The sequence below is a fragment of the Arvicola amphibius genome, chromosome 9, assembly GCF_903992535.2.
Source record: "Arvicola amphibius chromosome 9, mArvAmp1.2, whole genome shotgun sequence".
Lineage (NCBI taxonomy): Eukaryota > Metazoa > Chordata > Mammalia > Rodentia > Cricetidae > Arvicola > Arvicola amphibius.
This window is the reverse complement of record NC_052055.2, coordinates 64,536,981-64,561,696: the sequence shown is the minus strand read 5'-3', so window position 1 is coordinate 64,561,696 and position 24,716 is coordinate 64,536,981. Positions and strand designations below refer to the sequence as shown.

The window sequence follows — 24,716 nt, the reverse complement described above, 5'->3', positions numbered from 1 at the left end:
ACCACTGGAGCTCCCTGTGGGATCAAACAAGGTCCTTTTCAAGAGTATCAAGTGTTCTTAATGGTAAGCCAATTCTCAAGCTCCATGATCTCATTTAAAAAGAAAAAGTCTATTATGCTTGATTCCTGATTAGCAGTAAAATGGATATTCATGCAAAATCTTTGCACTTCAAATTGAAGTCCTTTCATAAAGACTATTGTGAATTAAGTTTTTTTCACAAATGTTCCCCCCCAAAAAGATTGGATGGGATGCAATTATAGGTATATTAGTGTGAGCTTACTCATACTACTACTAATGGTAATATCTTTTCTAATTTAGTAGGCTTTCTTTTGGTCTTATTGACTGTGCCCTTTGCTTTACAGAACATTCTCAGTTTCAGAAGGTCCCATTTATTTATTATTGCTCTCAGTGTTTGTACTACTGGAGTTATATTTAGGAAGTGGTCTTCTGTGCCTATGCATTGAATGCTACTTCCCACTTTCTCTTCTATCAGGTTCAGTGTGGTCAGATTTATATTGAGGTCTTTAATCCATTTGGACTTGAGTTTTGTGCATGGTGAAAGACACGGATCTACTTTCATTCTTCTACATGTTGACATCCAATTAGACCAGCACCATTTGTTGAAGATGCTTTCTTTTTCCAGTGTATATTTTTAGCTTCTTTGTCAAAAAACAGGTGTTCATAAGTATGTGGATTAATATCTGCATCTTTGATTTGATAACATTGGTAAACCTCCGTGTTTTTACACCAATACCAAGCTGTTTTCATTACTGTAGCTGTATAATAGAGCTTGATGTCAGGGACAGTGATGAATGCCTCTAAAAGTTTCTTTATTGTTCATTATTGTTTTGGCTATCCTGGATTATTTGTTTTTCCATATGAAGTTGATTATTTTTCTTTCAAGGTCTGTGAAGAATTTTGTTGGGATTTCAATTGGGATTGCATTTAATCTACAGATCACTTTTGGTAGGATTGCCATTTTTATTATGTTAATCCAAGAGCAAGGGAGACCTTATCTTTCCATTTTCTAGCATCTTCTTCAATTTCTTTCTTCAAAGGCTTAAAGTTCTTTTTGAACAGGTTTTTATTTCAAGACCATGATGGGTACATCCACTGAAACAGTTTACCTGAGCTAATGGAAGCTTACCAACTCCAGCTGGACAGGCAAAGAAATAGCATAGGTCCAAACTAGTCCCTCTGATTGTGGGTGACAGTTGTGTGGCTGGGACAGACTGTGGGGTCACTGGCAGTGGCACCAGGATTTATCCCTACTGCTTATACTGGCTTTTTGGAAACCTATTCCCTTGGGATGGATACCTTTCTCAGCCTAGGTATAGTAGGGATGACCTTGGACCTTGCCCAAAGCAATGTTCCTTACCCTCTCTGCAGAGTAGGTGGGAGGTGGGGTGGAGGTTATGAGGAGGGTCTGGGAGGAGGGTGGGAGTCAGAACTGAGATTGATATAGAGAATAAAAAATAGTTTGCTTTCTTTTTTAAACAATAATAACAAAAGGAGTTGAAATGGGAAAAAAGAGTTTTCAGTAACAAAAAATAATAGTAAATCTCAGAACTGAGATTGATATAGAGAATAAAAAATAGTTTGCTTTCTTTTTTAAACAATAATAACAAAAGGAGTTGAAATGGGAAAAAAGAGTTTTCAGTAACAAAAAATAATAGTAAATGTGAGGTTGAGATTACTTTTGATGTATTATTTATAGACAACTTACATTAGTATAAATTCTTGTATATTGGTACAAATTCAAATTATATTTGTCATATTGAATATGCTCCTATTTCTGTTTCCAATATTTGTACACCTATGCAAAGTTATTTTGTTATATTGTATTCATGTATGTTTTTACCTCTTAAGACATTTTGTGTATTGATACAACTTTAGGATATATTTGTCATCTTGTACTATACATTTCTACTACTTATCAAGATACTTATATATTGTTTATATTTTGAGGTTATTGTCCTCATTTGCTGCACATTTATAAAGACTGTTTAATTTTTTAATATGAAACATTAGTCTCTAAGGTATACAGGTCATCTATCTTTGTCATACTTATAGTTAAAGTAATTAGGTTCTTTAGATGCATAGAGATTGTATTCCACATAGATAGATAATGTTCAAACACTTCAAACAACTGTGGAATATGATATTTAAATAACTTAGGATTCTGTTGATGTGAGACATGCTTGCCTCTGGCAGCACTGATCTATTTCTGAGAGAATGTTGGGCACCAAAGACACTCCACTTGGAGCTTGTTTTATTCTTGACAAAACTGGACTTTGGGCAATGATCTTCCCCTTCCTTGACCATTGACAAAGTGCACAATGTCCAGACTGGACAAGCAGGATACAAGCAAAAGGACTGCCAAACTTTGCCAAGACAGAGTAAGATGTTCGTTAAAATTTTCCTACCTCGGAAAATGGTCTGTCAGTTACTCTAGGCCTTAGCCAAAGTTGGTTGCCCTAGTGTTGCAAATGAGACATTTGGTGATTGCCCAGGTAGCCAGTTGTCTCGGTCCTTTCCTGCACCATTTGCAATTTGCTTGACTGTAATTCCTGTTTAATCAAGTAGTATTGTTTTTTTCCTCAGGACTTTGATGGACTTAAAGACTAGATATTCACAGTTCCTTTCCTTTCATGACTTAGCCAAGCCATTATTAACATAATACTTATACTCCTTAGGATAGGATAACTATTGAAATATTTAGCATATGTTTCTTGCTTGATGTTGTTCATGCTGATTGCAATTCTAATTTTTATGTATGTTTTGACCCTCTTTTCCTTGGACAATACTTGATATTTGTTCTTATTGTATATAGTTTTGTATTAGGCTTAGAGCTCTCTTATTTAGACAGAAGTGAGTGGTACTGTGGGAACTACTTCAGCCAATATCCTTTAAGATGCTGGCCTACTTTGTGCATGGTTTCATGTATTTTAAATACAGACATAAAGCAAGCATAGGCTTCTTAGCTGCTGGATTCAGTTCGAAATTTCCAGCACATGCAGAGGACTATGGATTGCCACCCTTTTTCCTATTTTTATTTATTTTTATTTATCCCTAGATAAATAAACCTTTGTTATACTCCATTCTGGTCTAGTGTGGAACTCTTTTTTTATACCAATAAGATGTTTTTTTACATAGATTTTGTATGCTGATAACTTTATTATAGTTGTGATTATATTAATAAATTAATTACATTAAACATACATCCACATGGCAGAGTCCCTGTTACATTAAACGTACATGAACATGGCAGAGTATAAATAGTCATAACAATTTTAGAAAAGTGTGCAGATGTTGAAATACATCATTTTGTTCAAAAGTTTAATTATGGTCTTTTTTCCAAAGATTTGTTTCTTTTTATTTATTTGACATGTATTAGTGTTTTGCCTAAATATATGGAAGTGTACTGTGTGTGTGACTGGTGCCCATGGGGAGCAGAAAAGGGTGCTAAGTGTCTTGAAACTGAAATTATAGATGACTGTGATATGCTGTGCTGGTGCTAGAAACCAAATCTGGGTCCTCTGAAAGAACAGGTGCTCTTATCCACTGGGCCATTAGTCTTTTACATATGCCATCATTCTTGGCAAGGCAACACCCGACTGCCCTGAAGTCAACAGAAAATGCAAAGATGATTGCAATTTTATAACATCATAGACATAAACATTCTATCTGAAGCATTAAAGTGGTCTCCCACTATAACTGTATTCGGTGTCACCAAGGACACACAAGCCGCCTTGGTTGAACTCTTATACAAGGCTAATTTTTTATTTTTACTTTTTTCTTACTTGAAACAGAGTCTTATGTATTCCAGGCTGACTTCCAACTATCTGTGTAGTTAAGAATCACCTCAAGCTTTTTACCTGTTGCTTCCACCTACTGAGTGGTGAGCTAATGATATCCAATTTATTGCAGCACTGGAGCTTGAACCCAGGTCTTTCTGCATGCTAGAAGAGAATGCTGCCAGCTGCGCTATTGTCACAGGTGCTTTCCTTGTTTGTCATACAAACATACAGGTGTTTGTATGACAAAATACTTGACCCAAGCAACTTAAGGAAAGAAAGGCTTATTTTGTTTATTTTGTCACAGCAAGGAAGGCATGGCAATGGAGTGTGAGGTGGGAGGCAGACCTACAGTGTTTTTTTAGCTAGTATTTGTTTTAATTAGTCTTAGACGCATACTATGGCCCCCACATTTAAGGTTGGCCTTCCTACTTTATGCAATCTAATCTAGAAAACCTTCACAGACATTCCTAGAGGTTTCTTTCCAAGGTGAACTTAGATCATGTCAAGGTGTCAATCAATGTAAAACATCAAAGCTGGTGCTCAAGGGTAATTCATGAAACATGTTGCCAATTCAGGAAAGAAGTTAAATGCCTGTGTTTGCTTGTTGGCCTTTACAGGAAAATGAGGGCTAACAGATTTGAATCTGCCCTTCTTCCTCCTCTGCAGGTTATGTTAATACAAGTATTTGAATATTAGACACAAAGTTTAGCTTTAATAGAGAGCCAGTATCAAAGACATGCCTCATAGATGGAGATTTGGACCATGAAAACCTGTACTTACTGACAGAAAGCATTAAAGGCATACAGATTCCCTTTCAATGAAACTAGTATCTACCAATGATTCTGTTGCTTTGACTAGCTCTGTGGTGTGCATTTGAGTAATCATTGCATGAAGTGGGACTGTTACTATCTTTCAACATTTGAAGCAATAGGAAAGATTGATGGTTCTGCCTATCCTCCTTGAACATCCTTTAGTCTACCTAGAATTGTAATTCTCCAGCCTGCATCAGGCAGGCTGGGCTAAACCAAACATTTAGAAAGAGATGTAAAACAAACCAATACTACTTTTTCCTGAAGTTTGAGTTTACCTTAAGCATTGGCAGGGACATATGAAAATGAAGTTAAAAACCTTTGAATGAGCACGAATATATTAAAGATTCTGATGAATGTTTAACATAAGAATCCTAAACATTATTGAATTTAAGACTATGGTTCTGTGTTCCTTGGAATATACACTTACTGTCTTTTGCCATAAGGAAGGTATTTTTCAGTAGAAACACTTAGAAGTATTATGTTGTACAGGGAAAGTGAATGAGACTGAAAATGAGATCATTTGAATAACAAGTGTATTTGTCTGCTTTCTATGAGACTCTGTAGTTCATCTATGCAAAGTATTTTGAAGCAAAGGAAGCCAGTGACTTCCATAGTTTTAAAGTGTTGACTTTCTGGAAGAGATGACAAAGGCAACTGAAAGAACCAGACTTATTTATGTGATATCACCAATATATAATGTCTTTTTCTAATGACTTTGGCTCATAAACTGGGCGAAGAAAAATGTTTTCATCATTTTATGCATGTCAGTCTGGGGAGACGCTCAATGGTTACTGTTTGCACAAGTTTGAGAAAGAGAGCTGGGACCTCTAGAAACCAAATAAGTGCTTTGTGGCTGTGGAAACTAGCCTGCTACTCCAGCCTCTGAAGGTGGAGCCAGGAGATTCCTAGAGAAAGTTGTCTAAAGAGATTAGCTATATCAGCAAACCGTGAGACCTTGGCTCAGTCAATAAGATAGAAAAACCCTGGAGGAGGACTCCCAACATTAACCTCATGTCTCTACATGTGTGAACATACATGGCCATATACACCCAAACACATGTAACCCTTCACATGAAAATATGCAAAACACACACACCACAAAAAATGGAAAAAGACAAATGATTACTCATTCATCTGGTGAAGAGAAAACTGCTTTTTTTCAGTAAAAACTCATGATACTATAAAAACAATATACCATACAGATTTAATTCTAATATTTAGACTTGGGTCTTGGTTAGATATTGAAAGTTTACCATAACTAATTTTTTATTATATTAAAGTTAAAGTGACCTATGATAAGTTCATACAATGCTTGCCTTCTCTGCTTTCCATCTTTTATTGCTCTACATTCCTTTTGATTTGGGAACAAAGAGTCATCCACCTTCGTTTGATGGGAAAGTAGTATTGTGCTTTGAAGGTCAGACCGAATAGCCTGGCCGTTTAGCAAACACTGGATTCTACCTGCTGCTCTGTGAATGCTTTCTGCTACGAGGCATTCAGAGCTGTAGTCAGCAACTGCTCTGAAAATGGATCGTGCAATTTACTGCCACTTTCCAACTAGAAACACAGAAAATGGTGACCTAAAACCAGCAGAGAAAAGCACTGTAACTTTCCGATGCACATCCCATGTGCATAATTGATTCCTGGAAAGGTTATTACCCTGAGCCTGTGTGCACATAGAGCTACGGCAGTGATGAATTCTTCACCACTAAGGCCCTGGCTTTGTTTTACATAATTCTAAAGTAAATGCCATTTTTCTTCTTTGGGAATTCTTGTATTGGTATTTAGAAAAGCAATTGTTCCAGAGTAGATAGCAAGGTGAAGGAACAACACTTTCCAAACAGAAGGACCACTCGTGTGGCCAGTACACTAAGCTTTCCAAAGCACAGACAGCCACTTCATTCCCTTTGGAATTGAAATGCAATTAGATATTGAGGACAAGTGCTAAATATAAACAGAAAGCCAAGTATATTCCTTTCTTTCTGTTTTGTTTTTGTGATATATTTGCAGGAAGAATTAGCTACTCAAACACACTAGAATCCTTAATTGAAATGCAGATCCAATGGCTTGGTAACGCCTCATCATCTTTTCAGCTTATTAGAACTCTAAAGCAATGGTCTTTTCTTATATTTGCAAGCAATTGCAAAGATGATATGTGAATTAATTTAAAGAATATGCCATTAAGAGATATGGAGAGCAAAATAATATTTCATATAACTTAAAATGAGGAAAAGGATTATATGTTTGTCCTAGTTGGCTTCAGCTGCCAACATGACAGCCCAGATTCATGTACTAAAAGCAGAATCCATAACTGAGGAATTTCTTTCATCAGATTAGCCTATGGGGGACTGACTTGATTGTTCATTGGTGGAGGAAGGCCCGCTTACTTAAGGCAGCACCATCCTGAACTAAGCATGAGCCAGCAAGTGAGCCAGCAAGTTGTGATCTTCCATGGTTTCTGCTTTAGTTTCTTCCTTGATATACCTTAATGATGGATTATAACCCAATAGTGTAAGTCAAATAAACCCTTTCCTCTCCAAACTGACTTTGAAGAGAGTGATTTTTATCACAGCAACAGAAAGGAAATGTGAGCACTGTGAGCAATGTTGAATAAGGGAGAATAAATAATAAACAAGTAGAAGGTGAAAATAAGGATTATTATAAACATTCAGGTTATGAGTTTCTTATTTCAGAAAGAAAAGAAACTTAACACAATGTATAAGCAGGATAAGTTAACCAAAATTAACAGTTTTTAAAAATGTGTTTAAATATCTATCTATATAGATATATTAAATATATATCCCAATTTTTAAAATTTGTAAAGACAAAAGCCACAAAGCACAGTAGAGAGAAAGCACAATGAGGTGATTAAGAAGAAATGTGGGCAAGTGGTGGTGGCACACACCTTAATCCCAGCACTTGGGAGGCAGAGCCAGGCAGATCTCTGTGAGTTCAAGGGTAGTCTGGTCTACAGAGTGAGTTTCAGGACAGCCAGGACTGTTTCACAGAGAAATCCTGTCTCAAAATCAAAAAAAAAAACAAAAAAAGGAAGGGAAAAAGAATGTAGTCTAGTAATAATCATGAGTGAATATAATAATCTTAGGTTGAAGAGTTCATGCTTTACTTTTTATAAAATATTATGTATAGATGATATGCAAGAAGAACATAAATTATAAGTCTCTAGAGACAAGAAAGTAGAAAGATAGAGAAAATTTGGCCAGACAAATGCACCAAAGCTGCTGACATCTACAAATAGTGGGCAAACATGGCTCCATGAGAAAGGATGGTTTCTACCGTCCACCTCCATCCCTGTTTCCTCCTTTCCCCACTGATACTTGTATGTCTAGGTATCTGTTCCATGGCAGAGCTTCTCACATGCCATCTTTATCTGCTTTTGTCTTATTCCTAGCTTACAATTTTCAAAGCCTGGGATGTTTACATTTTTTTTTGTTGTTGTTGTTTTTTCGAGACAGGGTTTCTCTGCACCTTTAGAGCCTGTCCTGGATCTAAAGATCAGAGATCTGCCCGCCTCTGCCTCCCGAGTGCTGGGATTAAAGGCGTGCGCCACCACCGCCCGGCGGATGTTTACATTTTTAATTCTAGTGGTAATTATTAACTATGTATATTACAGATTCATGGCTTAACATGACATTAACTTAATACTTATAATCATGCATTTATTTAATGAAATTATAGCATCTGAAAACAAAATCATACACAATTCCTATTTACACATTTTTCTCAAGCTGTCCACTGCCCTGGAGCTTACTGAAAGGTGGACCTGTGTCTTCTGGCATTTCTGAAGAAAGTCAATATGTGTCAGAGATCTATTGAAAAAAATCACTTATAAAGTGACATCGAATAACATTCAAAGTTCCTTCAGGATGTTTGGCAACTATGCCAAGCTCTGTTTTTACGTTTTCTAAGCAATCCTCTAATCAAATTTTAAAATGGGGAGGAGGGCTCACTAAAGTCTGAGAGGGTCCAGACTGAGCTAGGGTTCTACACAGCCAGAAGCATGCAAGTACAGGGTCACATATAGTTTATTCATTCACACCTTGGACATTGTCCAACATTTAATAGTTAATAAATGAAACTGTGAAATGTGAGAGAATTCTCAGTCTAGGGTAACCTGTTCCACTCCTGTGGCTTGCAAAGAGCATGTGGTCCAAAAGTTTCCAGACACTGTTGTCCAGCTCTGGCTCTAAGAGGGGGAAACCAGCTAAGGAATGGATGAACCAGAGAAGTTAAGGCAAGATGTCAATACTGTCACTAGGAATGGTACTCTTAGACCAGGACTGCCTGAAGCAAAGCTGAGTGGCTGTTCTGGGAAACAAACTACAGATGCTCAGGACGAGATGGGGACACAATGGCCTTGGTGTTCCGAGTTTATCCCACCGGCCATCGAGAAGTTGCCACAGAACCTCCTTTCTATTGACATGATATAAAGCTCCCTGCTGCGAACCTCGTAGAATGTGGTGTTTCAAAGGTGACAATATATAAATAATTTTGTATAAATCCAGTGGGTACACAGTAGAGTATATGGTAAAACCAAGGTGCATCCCTCTGTGACCAAACACAGATTCTAGATGCTGTAGTAACATGTGTATGTCTGTGTAAGTATGTGTGTAAGTATGAATATATGAATATATAAATATTTTATACTTAGTATATGTATGTATTTTTATGTATTTGTATTTAAGACATAGTTCCATGTAATAAGATATTGATATTATAATTAAATCTTACTTTTAAATTTACCCTCTTATTCATATATTTTATTATATTTAAAGCTTCCATTTCAGATACTTATGGTTGGTATGCAACATTTGTTTCTTGTGTGAATGAGGGAATGCTTTTATAATCATTTATACTTCCCCCTAAATTCTAGTAATTAACTGGCAAACCTTGGGGATTTTTTTTTTAATCCAAGCTCTAGCGTGTATTGCTTTTTCCTATAAATATGTTATTCATCTTTCAACATTCATCTCTAAAATTTCCTCCTGCCTCAACCTGGAGTTTCCTTCCTTAGACACAACACACACATCATGCCTTAAGGATCTGCATTTGAGATCATGAAATCCAATAAAATGGGTACAGAGCTCAACTTTCTCAGGCAGCTTAAGGCAAGAGCCACCCTCCAAGGTATCATTCCTACTGCCACATGGAAAGTGAGTGGCTAATGCACATATGAGCCACATCAGAGCCAAGCCAGCACTGCTCCCACTGCCCATCCAAGTCTGGGATGGGCACAATCTTTAGCACAATGAGCTGAACAGATACCTGAAATTGTGGTAAAAGAAGAGCATTAATTGGCTGAACGTCGTCTTCTTTTTTTTTTTTTCTCCAGATAGCAACTTTATCCTGGCCAACGCCCAGGTGGCAAAAGGTTTCCCCATAGTCTATTGTTCCGATGGCTTCTGTGAGTTGGCTGGGTTTGCACGAACTGAAGTCATGCAGAAGAGCTGCAGTTGCAAGTTTTTGTTTGGTGTGGAGACCAATGAGCAGCTGATGCTTCAGATAGAAAAGTCTCTGGAAGAGAAGATTGAGTTCAAGGGAGAAATTATGTTCTACAAGAAGAATGGTGAGTTGCCTTGCTTTGGCACCTACTGGAGAGGGTGAGGTATCATTAGCTGCTCTATGTCCATTGTGACTGAACAATATCTCACATAAATATGGTCTTTTGGAGAAATTTCATAGATGACATGGATGATAGCCCTATTTTCATCACTAGAAGCATAAATCAAATGTAACTTTAAATGAAAACCAAAACTTGCTATATTAGTATATGAGCATATACTAATTAACATCAACATGTTAAAACAAGCTCTGCTGGTACTACTTTATAGACATTTGGAAGAAGTACACATGCACAGTTGTGAATAAGTAACTTTTATCCAGGGATGGTTTTCCAAACTTCATATTTTAAGAAATACATGTCAGTCTTTGTCAATTAAAGCAGAATTCCCAGGGTTTCCTGTTGGATAGGAAGTTAATTTAAGGGACATCATGTAAAGCCATTCTCACTACAGTCTGAAATTTTCAACACAAAATGGGATGGAGTAGAGTAAGTCTGCTGGGACTAAAAACTCCCACTGAGGGAACAAAGCCAAGTTTTTCTCTGTGAGTGTTTTTTTTGTGTGTGTGTGTGTGTGTGAGGCTCTTCTCAGGAATAGGAAGGACCTAGAACTGGCATGGCATCTGTGGTGCTAACATCCCATGTGAGAGTAGAAATCACTAGCTTATGGGCCCTGCAAGGACTCTGAAAGGTTACATGCTCAGGGAAAATTAAAAGGTGTCATCCTTTCATCTTACTAACAGATGTTCATCAGCTTTAGCTGAGTGTATAGATATCAAGTTAGAGAAAATATTTCTAGCCTTCTTTGTAATTGGACATTGCAAAGATTTGGGACAATGACACATGAAAAAGACTAACAGAATTTCTAGGGAAAATCCCTTAAAGTGAAATTATCTTCCCTCCAATTTCTCTTCTCTCTTTGCCCTGGTACTAGGGACAGAATTGTCTGGACAAGAGATCATGTAGTGAAGCTATAACCCCTAGTGGGGTTGTATTTTAGGGCTTTAAACTTAGGTGATTAAGAATTAATGGGGCAATCAAGTGAGGCCCTAGTCTACTATGACTCCTGTTCTTATAAGCAGTGGAGGAGGCAAACAGGGATGTGCACTCAGTGCAAAGACTGTGTGAGGAGTGAGGACACTCTAGCTCAAAGCTTCTGGACCCTGGCAGTGTTGACATCACCAGCCCTGGGAGGCTGTCCAGGCATGGTGGATCAGCAGCACTGTGGCCTCTAGTCCTCAGCATTTGAAGGTACTGAAGTCATTGTCAGGAAAAAAAAAACAGAAAATTTATCCACCTTTAGACAGCACGTGTCCTTGGAGGGCATTTTCTGATCATGTGGCTTTAGAACACAGTCATTGTGACCTTTTGGAGAGCACCCCTCCAGGACAAGATGCCCCAGTTCTTTGGCACTAGAACCATAGTTCAGACCATTGTGTTTTTTCAGTGACAATAGGAAATACTTAAATAGCAAATATGATCAAATGAAAGAATTCTAGCTCTGTGTAATTATACCACAGTGAGAGAAAAGCACCTGAGATAAAAGAACATGGGTAAGTCACTGGGGCTGCAGACTGGCAGGGACTGATAAAGCCGCCATCCTGGGGAACAAAGGGGAAAGATATCCTTTGTGTAAAATACCTGCTGACTACAGACTCATCCTTCCTCAGGATGGTGCCTTGTGTAGGTCACTCCATATCCAGTTAGGGTCTTTGTTTTTGTGCTTCTTCAAAATTTCCAGTATGCTCCTACTGAGAGACTTAAGCCAAGAGGCATAATCTGGGAGAAGAGCAAAGGGTGGAAGCTTTGGAGGTGGTGTTGATCTAAAGTAGGAAGCACATTGTAGAGGCACTATCTAAAATATCTACAAGAATTTTCTGAATCCATTTTCTTAAATATGCCTATAGCCTTGGCACATGTAAGTGGAAATCATTCATGGCGCCAGTTTTCTCTAAGTAGTCCCCCATAAAATTGTCTGACATTCTGAGCAACTAATTGATCTAATTTTAAGTAATTGGGATTGCCATCTACACTGTGCTGCACCAGAAGCCTGTGCATGAACATCTGTCTCTGCATACAGCTGGGACTCTGAAAGTATGTGTATTAGTGACTGTCCCATTCCTAGAGCTCAGGGCCTGGAGTCTTGAGAAACATTTGTCTGCTGGTTGTTCCTTAATGAATGCCTGTGGAAAGAAATGGAAATTGATTATTAGGGAGATTTATGGATACATAAAGATATGTCTGTATTTCAAAATTAAAAATTATGCTCATGACATAAATGGTCTTCTTTTTCTCATTCAAGAGGCATGTTCTCATTAATACCCTCTGGAAATGTCTCCTTCCTGGCAACTGTTGGCCCATTGACTCATGTCTGATCAGATACCCCAATGGGCATTTATAACTGAGGTTTGTGGCTGGTGATGCTCCCCAAGTGACCTTACTGTCCTCTGTCTTGTAGCATCTACAAATTTTGTGTGTTCCTTCTTCCTTCATGAGGACACCAATGGTAAAGAACCTGATTTATGCACCCATCCCTCACTCAAAAATATTGAAAATTTGAGCAAAAAACTTGTTCATTTCTTTATGCTATCACATTTTTTTAAAAAAAATAGGGTGTGTCCTCCATCTTTGGTACAAGGTCAGCATGGCTTGTAGCTTCCCTTCAGTGCCCCTGAGACAAGGAGAAAGGCTGCTTTAGTCTTTCCAAGAAGCTGTTATATGTGTTATATGTAAGGTTAGTATGTTATATGTGAGGTCATCTCTGGCACTTCCTCAAAGTCACTCAACCCATGGTCAACAAGGTGACACAGGTGTCACCTTAGATTTTTTGTCCCATTTTAGCTACTTTGTTATAATATAAAGGCAGTGATTTGTGTTTTCTACATATGGCAGAAGGTCATATTGATTGAAACTGCCAGTCTCAGCCTCTGCATGTTCATCAAAATGTACCTTCTCCTAAGAAACTACTTTCCACAGAGCCAATAACATCATTTGCCCTCCCTGGGAAAAAGAAAAACATAGTCAGAAATATAAAAAATGTCTTAATACAAAGATTTAAGAAAGAAATTTAAATTTTTTATTGTAACTATAAAAAAATCCAACTTTCTATCTATCTATCTTTCTTTATCTAACTTTCTTTTATTATTAATTTTTTTAATTTATTTTGCATACCAAATGAATTTTCCGGTCCTCCTCTCCTCCTGTTCCCTCCCTGTTACAAGGAGCGGGTCCCTTTTTTTGACCTGGTCGCCCGGCTAGCTTATACCTGAAATAACCACATAGAAACTGTATTAATTAAATCACTGCCTGGCCCATTATTTCTAGCTTCCTATTGGTTAATTCTCACATCTTAATTTAGCCCATTTCTATTAATCTGTATATCACCACGAGGTCGTGGCTTGTCGGGAAAGATTCAGTATGTCTGATGCTGGTGGCTCCATGGCAGTTCACTCACTCTGCTTTCTTTCTCCCAGAATTCAGTTCTGTTTTCTCTGCCTTATCAACTAGGCCAAGGCAATTTCTTTATTCATTATCCTATAAAAGCTACAAACAAACAAAAAGTAATCCAGACTATCTGTGAATTTTTTATTTTTACGTGGTTTATTTTTATTCTATCATTTTATTTTATTTTGTCTCTTTAAAGACTTTACCCTTTTTTAAGGCATTAACTTTGTTTTTTATATTTTTTTTCTCTCTCAAGCCTACGTACATTTATCCAACATTGTGACTCATTTAAAAGTCTTTTATGTCTGAATCTGTCCTATTGTGAATCTGTAATTTTTTTACTGTCGAGAAACATGTTTGATTTGTGCCTTTACATTGCTAAGCCCTTAAGTCTCTAAGCTGTGACATTCCTAGGTCAAAAAACGGTACTGTGTGCTTGCCCCGCCCAGTCCAATATGGCGGAGCCACTTGTGACTCTAAATCAGTTGTACCTCTGAGCTGTAGAGCCGCTGGGCTGTTCTGATGTTGGCTCCACCTCTCTCCAATTTTAAAATGGAGAATGTACCATTTTCTACTAGCTCTGGGGCCGCCAGGTAGGAGCTGCACTCAGCATTTTAACTCTGAGACTGAGCATGCAGCACAGAAACTCTTTTCATCCAAGTTACAATAAAATCCAACACGCAGAGCACTGTGCAGTCTGAAAACATCTCTCTGTATGGTGGCAGGAATCCGCCATGCTCTTCTGGTCGCCTAAGCCTGATTTCGCCATCTGCCCAGGTGCAGGCAGGGAGCAGGGAGCCATTGGCATGGTCTCAGAGCACTCTCCTTCTGATCCCAAGCGAGATCTTAACCTGCGTCCATCTGGAGAGGAGAGGCATAGCAACTGCTTATGGCGACTGCCTGAAGCATCTCTCCCAACTCCTTCTTCCCACAATTCTGTTCTGTCTACTCAGCCTACCTAAGTTTCTGTCTCTTAAAAGGCCAAGACAGTTTCTTTATTAATAATAAAAGTAACATATAGACATTCCTCCATCACAGGACTACTGATATTTTTTATTCTTGTATTTTGCCATATTACTGAAGGTATTTGTCAGCTGTAGGAGTTCCCTGATAGAATTTTTAGGGTCAACTTATGTATAAAATCATATCATATTCAAATAGCAAAAGTTTGACTTCTCTTCCCATTTGCATTCCCTTGATCTCCCTTTGTTGTCTTAAAACTCTGGCTACAACTTCGAGTACTGTATTGAATAGATATGGAAACAGTGAACAACCTTGACTTCTTCCTAATTTTAGTGGAATAGATTTGAGTTTCTCTCCATTTAATTTGATGTTGGCTGGCAGATTGCTGTTTATTGCTTTTATTATCTTTATGTATGTGTCTTGTAACCCTGATTGCTCCAACACCTTTATCATGAAGGGGTCTTGGATTTTGTAAAAGGCTTTCTCAGTGTCTAATGAGATGATCATGTGGATTTTTTCTTTCAGTTTGTTTATATAGTGAATGACATCAATAGATTTTTTCATATGTTAAACTATCCCTGCATCTGCATCTCTGTGATGGAGCCCACTTGATCATGGTGGATGATTTCTTTTTGTGTGCTTTTGGATTCAGTTTGCCATTGAATATTTTTTGTATCAATGTTCATGAGGAAGATTGGATGTAATTCTCTTTCTTAGTAGTGTCTTTGTGTGGTTTGGGTATCAGAGTAACTTTAGCCTCATAAAAAGCTCATAAAACATTGGCAATATTCTTCTGTTTCTATTGTGTGGAACAAACAATTTGAGGAGTATTAGTATTAGCACTTCTGTTCTGAAACAATCTGGCCCTGGGAATTTTTTTGTTTTTTGTTTGGGAGAATTTTAATGACTGTTTCTATTTTCTTGGGTGTTTTAGGCCTAATTAGATCATTTATATGATACTTCATTTAATCTTGGTATGTGGGGCCCATCAAGGAACTTGTTCATTTCTTTTAGATTTTGGAAGTATGATCTAATCATTTTCTGAATTTCCTCAGTATCTGTTGTTATGATCCCTTTTTTGTTTTTTTTTCTTTGTTTGTTTTGTTTTGTTATTAATTTGGATATTATCTCTCTACCTTTTTGTTAGTTTGGATTAGGGTTTGTCTACCTTGTTGATTTTCTCAAAGAAAAAACTCTTTATTTCATTTATTCTTTGTATAATTCTCTATGTTTCTATTTTATTGATTTCAGCCTGGTGTTTGATTATTTCCTTTCTTCTACTCTTCCTGAGTGAGTTTGCTTCTTTCTGTTTTAGATCTTTCAGGTGTGTGAGATTTTTCCAAATCATTTTGTAGTGCTATGAACATTCCTCTTAGCACTGCTTTTATAGTTCTCATAAGTTTGAGTATGATGTGGATTATTTTTCATTGAGTTCTAGGAAGTCTTTAATTTCTTTCTTATTTCTTCCTTGAAAAGTGGTAATTCATTTTAGAGTTGTTCAGTTTCTATGAGTTTGAAGGTTTTCTTTAGTTTGTGGGGTTTTCTTTGTTTGTTTTTGTATCTGTTGAGATTTTCTGTGTGACTAAATATGTGGTCAATTTTAGAGAAGATTTTTTGAGATGCTGAGAAGAAGGTATATTCCTTCACACTGGAATGAAATGTTCTCAAGATGTCTGCTATACCTATTTGAGTAATAGCATCTGGTAGTTCCCATGTTTCTCTGTTAAGTTTCTGTCCGACAGACCTGTCCATTGGTGAGAGTGGGGCGTTGGAGTCTCACACTGTTAATATGTGGGGTTGATGTGTGATTTAAGCTTTAGTATTATTTCTTTTAAAAATTTGGGTCCTCTTGTATTTGGGGGCATAGATGTTCAGAATTGAGACTTCATCTTGATGGAGTTTTCCTTAAATATGAAATGTCCTTCTCCAACTCTTTGATTAACTCTAGTTTGAAATCTATTTTGCTAGATATTAGGATACCTACACCAGCTTGCTTCTTAGGTCCATTTGATTGGGAAATCCTTTCCCAACCTTTTACTCTGTAGTATTTGAAGTTTAGGTGTGTTTCTTTTGTGAAGAAGAAAAATGGATTCTACTTTTGTATCCATTCTGTTCACCTGTTTCTTTTTATTGGTGAATTGAGTTCATTGATATTAAGAGAGATTAACCACCAGGGATTTCTAATTACTGTTATGTTTTTTTTTGGAGGCAGTGCTGGTAATATGTGTGTATGGGTGTGTATGCCATGCTTGCTTTCTTTATGTTTGGCTGGTGTGCAATTATCTATTGCCTGTACTTTCCTGAGTGCATCTAACTTCTTTGGGTTAGAGTTTTCCTTCTAGTACTTTCTGTAAGGCTAAATTTGTGGACAGATATTGTTTAAATCTGGTTTTTCCACGAAACATGTTGTTTTCTCCATCTGTGGTGATTGAAAATTTTACTGGGTATAGTAATCTGGGCTGTCATCTGTGGTCTCTTAGTGTCTGCAAAATGTTTGACCAAGACCTTTTGACTTTTAGAGTCTCCATTGAGATGTTGGGTGTAACTCTGTTAGGTTTGCCTTTATATGTTTCTTGACCTTTTTAACTTCTCAGCTCTTAATAGTCTTTATTTTGTATGTTTATTGTTTTGATTATTATGTGACAAGGTGGTCTTTTTTGTTGTTGGTTCAGACTGCCTGGTGTTCTGTAAGCTTAATGTACCTTTATAGACATATCCTCTTTTAGGTTTGGAAAATTGTCTTCTATGGTTTTGTTGAATATGTTTTTATTGAGGTTTATCTGGGTGTTAAGGCCATTAAACCTCTCAGAATTCAGAATGATTGCTACAGCATACAAAAACTGGCTAAAGATATCTGAGAGTAAATAAAATAAATTAGCTCACATAAGTCTTTTTTATCACATCTTGCTTATTCTTCCTATGATCTCTTTAATATTCTCTTGATGTTTCCTCTTGGATGTCTCTCCTGGCATTGCTGTTCTCTCACTATTTCTCCTAATCCCATATGGTTTCCAGTTTATATACCCACACACACAGTTAGTAAGCATGCATTTTACAGAATCACAAAAAGTGGGGGAATCTGATAAGGAGGCACCTTACATCTCAGAGTGGGTGAGTCTGCGAAGCTCCCTAGCAGATACTAGGAGGAAAGAATGGGACTTTAACTCAGTGCAAAATTCTAAGAAGTTGTTTCCATGAACTAACTACATTTCTTAAGTGTAACTAGTTAAGCTAGAAGTTTTGATTAATAATTAAAGGAAAACACAGCAGTGCTGTTCCAATTTCTAAGCATTTCCACTTCCTTCCCTGGTGCCTGGGAACACAGCATTGTGGTAACCATAGTAACTGCAGGTCTAGGAGGAAGGCAAAATTGCTTGATCTGCATCTTGTCTAGCTAGCTGAGTTAAAGGGAATTTCTTGGGAGACTTTGCTTCTAGTAGGGTGCTTGTCAGCACCCAGGTAAGAAGGAATTTCTTTTTCTGGGGCTGATTTAGCAACTGAAGCTTTTTTTCCTGTATCTTTAGGGGTAAAGGCATAAACAGTTAATTTCCTGGGCTGTGATTTTAAGTTAATTGAAATCAAGGTAAAGGGTAAATAGAAAATATTAATAGCTTGTTAAGTTAGAGCAAAAGGCCATTAGATTACACCTTCTTGAGTCTGCTGCTAGAGAATTCAGAGCTATCCAGACCTCTTTGTCAGTAAGAGCAGACACACTGTCTCTCTGCTCAGTGCCTCCTACTCAGGGCTCCTTTTTAAAAAGTCAATGAGTCCCTTCAATATGAATAATTGTGGGGTATATGCAGAGACTTTTCTTTTGTTTCCTGGCTGCCCAGACCCAAATAACCTCACAGAAACTACATTAATTACAACACTGCTTGCCAATAGCATAGGCCTATTCCTGGCTTACTCCAACATCTAAATTAACCCATTTCTATTATTTTATATTTTACTATGAGGCTTATGGTTTCTTACTATTTGCTTCTTTTTTTTCTTTTACTTTTTTTTACTATTTGCTTCTTGGGCAGCTACTTGACATCTGCCTCCTTCAGCAGCTACATGGTCTCTCTCTCTCTCTCTCTCTCTCTCTCTCTCTCTCTCTCTCTCTCTCTCTCTCTCGTTTGGATTTCCTCCCTGACTTTACTCTGCTAATCCATTGGTCAAAACAGCTTTATTTATCAACCAATAAAAGCAACACACATGCAGAAAACGATTTGACATCAGTGGAAGACTAGCTTTATGTAGATTCGAGTATTGGAACAAAGGTTTGGCTAAGTGAATGTTTTCACACCAGGACCCCATGTTGTAGAAAAAACAATCTAGTTGAAAAGTCATGTCTAAAGAATGATTGACACACTTCTGGAATATTTTGGGATGAATCACATTATGAAAGGGAGAAATGTCATGATTTTACAAGATTTGCACAGAATTGACAGTGACTGTCCAAAAGACAAATGTTCCCGAAGCTCTGCAAGTCAGATTCTCCATATGGTGTATACTCCCATGGATCTGTCTATAGATCTGTCAGCTAATACCTGTGGGATGGCATCATGTTCTCTGTGCCTTTTAGCTGAGATACTTCTCTTTCTTTTATAGCTATTATTCTTAGATTTTGGTCTTTCATGGTGTACCAGATTTCCTACATGTTTTGTGTTAGGAACTTATTGAACTTAACATTTTTTTTGACCAATGAAGCCATTTTTTCTATAATTTCTTCAAAGCCTAAGATTCTTTCTTCTATATCTTATATTCTGTACATGATGCTTGCATTTGTAGTTCCTGTTCACTTATCCAGATTTTCCTTATCCAGAATTTCCTTGGTTTGTGTTTTCTTTATTGGTTCAATTTCAAGTTTCAAGTCTTTAACCATTTCCTTCATCTGTTTGATTGTTTTTACTTGACTTTCTTTAAGGGACTTATTGATTTCTTCTATTTTTGGTTTATTTCTCAATTTCTTTAAGGCAAATTTTATTTAATTTTCAAGGGCTTCTATCATCTTCTTAAAATTATGTTTAAAGTCATATTCTTGTACTTCTGCTACATTCAAATGTTCGGATCTTCTTGTTGTCGGACCACCGGATTTTGATGGTGCTATATTATCCTTTATATATTTACACTGGCATTTACTCATCTGTTCTTCCAGCTGGTGTGTGCTGTGCTGTTGCCTATGTAGTCTGCTGGAGTTTGGAGGAGGGCTGGCCACAGGAAGGATGACAAGGTTCATGGGGTTCAGCAACCGAGTGGGTCTTGGGAACAGAATCCAGTGGGTTGCAGCAGTGGTGGTGCATACTGGAGGCAGGTCTCTTTTCTGCTTGCTGACTACTGAGGACTGTACCAGAGCAGTGGAGTTCCATGAGAGTTGGGGGTCCAACTGCCTTGCTGATGCTGATATGGGAGGGGGAGGTGCACCAGATGTGACCTGGGGTTTAGGATCTGGTCACTGGGGCAGTTCAGCTGAGAGGCCAGTCATTCTGTTCTTCTGCTGCTCTGGGTTGTGCTCTAACACTGCTCTAACTAACTTTCTTTGCACATCAATCTGTTCTGGATCTTGTTCCTGAGTACTGGAAACTGGTTCTTAAGAAGGATGGGTTTATTGCTTCACAGTTCTTGAACTTACAAGGCCATGAGCCACTTTTCCAAACATTTAACTCCTTCTGAGGACTGTGACAAGGTGTCTGTTCTTCATCTCTTTGGTGGTTCTCTAGCAATCTTTGGCAATGGATTGGCTTGAGGAAGCACCACCCTTGTCTCTGTCCTCATCCTTCCACAGAGCTTACACAGTATGAGTATCTGCCCCCCATTTCCCCTTCTAAATATGTTATTATATTAATTAAACTTATTTATTTATAATATGTATTGCATGAGCCATGGCACACTTGTGTAAGTCCCAGGAGAGCTTGAAGACATTCTTTCCTTCTAGATATCCAACTTGGTTGAGAGGCTTAACACTAAGCCTTCTCATTGGCCCAAGGCTTGCCATCTTATAACTTCCCTAGTCATTTTGTCTTATTACCTGTCTTGAAAACTTCTTTTAACTCGACTATCTTTCTAAAGACCCTATTTTAAAATATGGTTATTTAATAGATACTGAGAAATGGATTTCAATAAATAATTTTTGAATGGGAGAATATTAACCTAAAATACCTCATTAGATTCACATTAAGTTAGGAGTTAAGTGGGCCACTCGAGAATATAAAGTAGTAAGAAAAACAAAAAACAACATAGAAACACTCTGACTTACTCCAAAGTCTTTGCAGTTAAACTGCAAGGTGTAAGTGGTGGTTTTCACTGCATTTCCAAGAATATAAACCATCCTGTAAGAGACAAAACTGAATTTCATTTTGTCCAGGTTGTCATCATTTTAGGATATCCACTGACTCACAGCCCCTGCCCCTGATATAGCTCCTGGGTGGCTCTCACATCAGGAAGTGGTGCTCACAGTCTCCCATATGTTGGTCCAGTTAGCCTTCTACTTAGCAAAACTTCTGCTCTAGGTGTTCAGACCTCAGCCTTTATATGAAATCAGCTTTGTGTTGTGATATTGTTCATAAAGCACATGCATATATTCTGAAACTAGCATGTGTAAGTAGGAAAGCTTGATAGAATAATTTTCTTACTCTCCTTTCTCCTCCTTTCCCTGCTCCTCCCACTCTTCTTCCTTTTCTCCCCCCTTTCATCTCCTCTCTTCCTCCTCTTCTCCCTGTTCCTCCATCCCTCCCCTTCTCTCCCTCTTTTCCTCTTCATCGACACATTTTGCTTTATTTCCTGATTCTGTATTTTCTTCCAGTCTACTTTGTTTCTCTTTTTTTTTGGCAGCACCATATGGTTTTGCATGCTATGGCTTTTCAGTATAGTATTCAATTAGGTGCAGTGATAGATACCTGCAACATTCCTGCCTTATTGGGCCTTTGTTCTTCATTATTACCTTAACAGTTTTAGATCTTTTGTACCTCTATCTAATCTTTAGGATTAATTTCCCTATTTCTTTGAAGAATGCCATTGTGATGTCTATAGTGATTGTATTGGAACTGCATATTGTATTTAAAAAAGGCCACTCCAATAAAGCTGATTCTCTAGAATTATACACATGGAATGTGTTTTAATTGATTTGTGTCCTCTTCAGTTTCTTTTATCAATATCATAAAGTTTTCAGTGTATGGGTCTCTCTATTTCATTACTTTCCTTCCTTCTTACACTAAGTTTATACCTAGGACTGTCTGTGAGTTTTTATGCTCAGTTATTCAATAGGATGCTGTGACAGGTTTTTAGAATATTTTATTATACCCTGTAGGTATTTTAAACTTGGAGTTCAATATAGAAAAGTGGGAAAAATGGGGTTTCAGAATGTCAAATTAATCTCAAGGTTTACATTTGAAATGTGCAGTATGTGTTTGATTACTGAGAGATAGGTTTGTAACTAGTACTGTATAACAGCCCAAAGTAAAGCACAAAGGGCAATGTGTTTACATGTGCATTATATGAACCACAGAATGTGCTTTTTATTGGAAAACATAGTTTCTACAGTGTACGTGATATGGCTGTGAGGAATCTTAACACAGACATAATTAGTAGTTGTGTAAAAACTCATTTAGAGACCAATAAGGTAATCCAACCAGGAATGTATTTCAACAAGACATTTAGAAACCACTCTTGATGACAAAAATGAAAAATATTGTATTCTAAGAATGAGGAACCTCGAGAGTTCAAAAGGGTTAGCAAGACAAGATGGTTTACCCACCAGAATCTGAACAAAGAAGAAGGCAGTATAATTGTGATGATTACCACAACAGAGAAATTTGCCTAGATGCAACTGTGGCATTACCAACAACCAAATCACCCAGGACAACCTTTTTGACAGTATATTTAGACTTTTATATGGCTAGAACCAGGAATGGACTCTAGAAAGATTTCTGTTGAAATTTAAAAGTGTTTGTGATGGTCTCCAAGAAGTTTTGTCGTCCTAAAAACAACTGAAAATGAGACCTTGAAAGCTATTTTCTGTGATGTGTTTACAGCTCACAGACTGATTAACAGGAAAGGTGGAGTCTATGTACTGCCCCAGGTATCTACTTCTGTGAAATATGCCATTTTGCAGTTTGATTACTTAAAATATTTATTATCATATGTTGCAGTTTTGTGAGTCAGGACTTTGGACTGGCTTGCATAGTTATTTTTTCTATGTGGAATTAGTAGAAGTGTTGCTGCATAGTTGTCTTGATCAGATTTGTTTTCTCTACCAGTTAAAGAATTAAAAGGCAGAATAATCTTGAGCACATATAAGAGCAGGGAGGATCTCAGAAAGAATCAGCCAATGAAGAAAGGATGTCATTAGGAGTGAGGAAACATGTAGAAACATTCTATCCTCTGCAGAACAGAGGGGTACTTGGGAGCCTCAGATACATTCTTTAAAGGCTGCCAGTATGCTTTTCCCCTCAGAGATGTAACACTTACCTTGACTCAGATAAGTTTTCCTGGTACCTTCACTCCAACTCAGGGCATAAGCCTGACTGGGATCCTATTCCTCATCTCCAGTGCATCTGAGGCCAGCTCCTCTTCTCAATTCTCTAGGCACCTCATCTACCAGTGGTAATTTTCCCTGTCGGGCAGAGGTAACCCCAAGACATGGCCTTTAAAACTATGGCTGGCCCTCTTCACCTGACCCCACACTGCCCCACCAAACCTTGGAACGGTAGTATTGTAGTTTCCTTAGCCCCAACCAGGCTATTATGCCCCTTTCCTGCCTTCTCCTCCTGGATGTCTGTTTTCTTCCTCACTTTCTGGTCTTCACAAATTCCATAGTTATTGTAATAGGTTTCTGTCCCACCCCATAATAATCACACAGAAACCATATTATTTACAATACTGTTTGCCCAATAGCTTAAACATATTTCTTGCTAAGTGATATCCTAAACTAACCCATCTCCATTAATCTGTGTACTGCCACACGGCTGTGGCTTACCAAGTAAAGTTCAGCCCAGTGTCTATTCCTGGCCTGGCTCCATGGATTCTCCTGACTTGGCCTTCCTTCTCCAAGCATTTAGTTTTCTTTTCCCTGCCTTCCTATATTCTGCCTTGTGCAGCCCCAATACAGTTTTCTTTATTAATCAATGGTATTCACAGCATACAGAGGAGAATCCCATGTCACTTCCCCTTTTCTGTTTAAATAAAAAGGAAGATTTTAATTTTAACATAGTAAAATTACATATAACAAAAAAGGTATCAATCAAGAATTATAGTTACAATATTTATATCTACTTTATCTTTTATTATAACTAAGGAAAACTATAACTGTATATTCTTCAAGAAGCTAGATTTTAAGGAAATAGTTTACATTTCTCCATGCCCATTTTGTCTATATCATATCTTTTGTTGAATATGTGTCTAGATGAATGATGTTTAAGTTTTCAACAATGAACAGATTTTCCTGCAGTAATCTTTGAAGCTTCCAGGAAGAAGATAGGGCCCCACAACAATGACTCTACCTGGTTGATATGATATCATGATGCTGATAGTGCTACCATGAGACTATTTTTTGGGTGCCAGCTGCAGAAATGGTGCACCTTCTTACAATGTTCTGGTCAGAACTCCAAATAAGAACTTAAACAAACCAACCAACCAACCAAACAAACAAACAAGCAGACAGACCCTATTGACTACTCAGAGACCATTTGCAATTATACAATCAGCAATCTTGAAACTTAACCATCATTTTACTTTTATAGAATCCTATAGATAAAACTTTTTTTCCACGACAGCTGGAAGCAACTCTAGAAGACAATGTCCCCTCTCCCAACAAAGTTTGTCCTCAGGGTTAGGGACACCATTTCAGGATTAATTATTACTCCTGTAAGGTTGGGGCTTGGGCTGGAAATTATATAGGCTTGAAGATCTCAAAAAAGTGAAAACTGAATGGGAGACTAGGTAGATTAGTGTGAATTTACACTAATAATAATAATAATAATAATAATAGTGAATAATAGAGCTATAATTGTGAGCTATAATTTATGGACAATTTACATTGGAATAGATTTTTGTATATTGATACAAGTTCAAATGATATTTGTGATATTAAATATGCTCCCATTTATGTTTACAGTATTATACACCTATGCAAACTTATTT

At 37.4% G+C, this 24,716-nt stretch overlaps 1 protein-coding gene across 1 annotated transcript in view; it reads left to right on the top strand.

Moving 5' to 3' along the window:
• Nucleotides 1-24,716, top strand: part of Kcnh8 (potassium voltage-gated channel subfamily H member 8) — a 463,803-nt gene that overhangs the window by 153,933 nt on the left and 285,154 nt on the right. Inside the window, exon 2 of the mRNA XM_038342973.1 lies at nucleotides 9,963-10,196. Coding sequence (XP_038198901.1) covers nucleotides 9,963-10,196 — 234 coding nt within the window. The remainder of the gene's footprint in view (nucleotides 1-9,962; nucleotides 10,197-24,716) is intronic.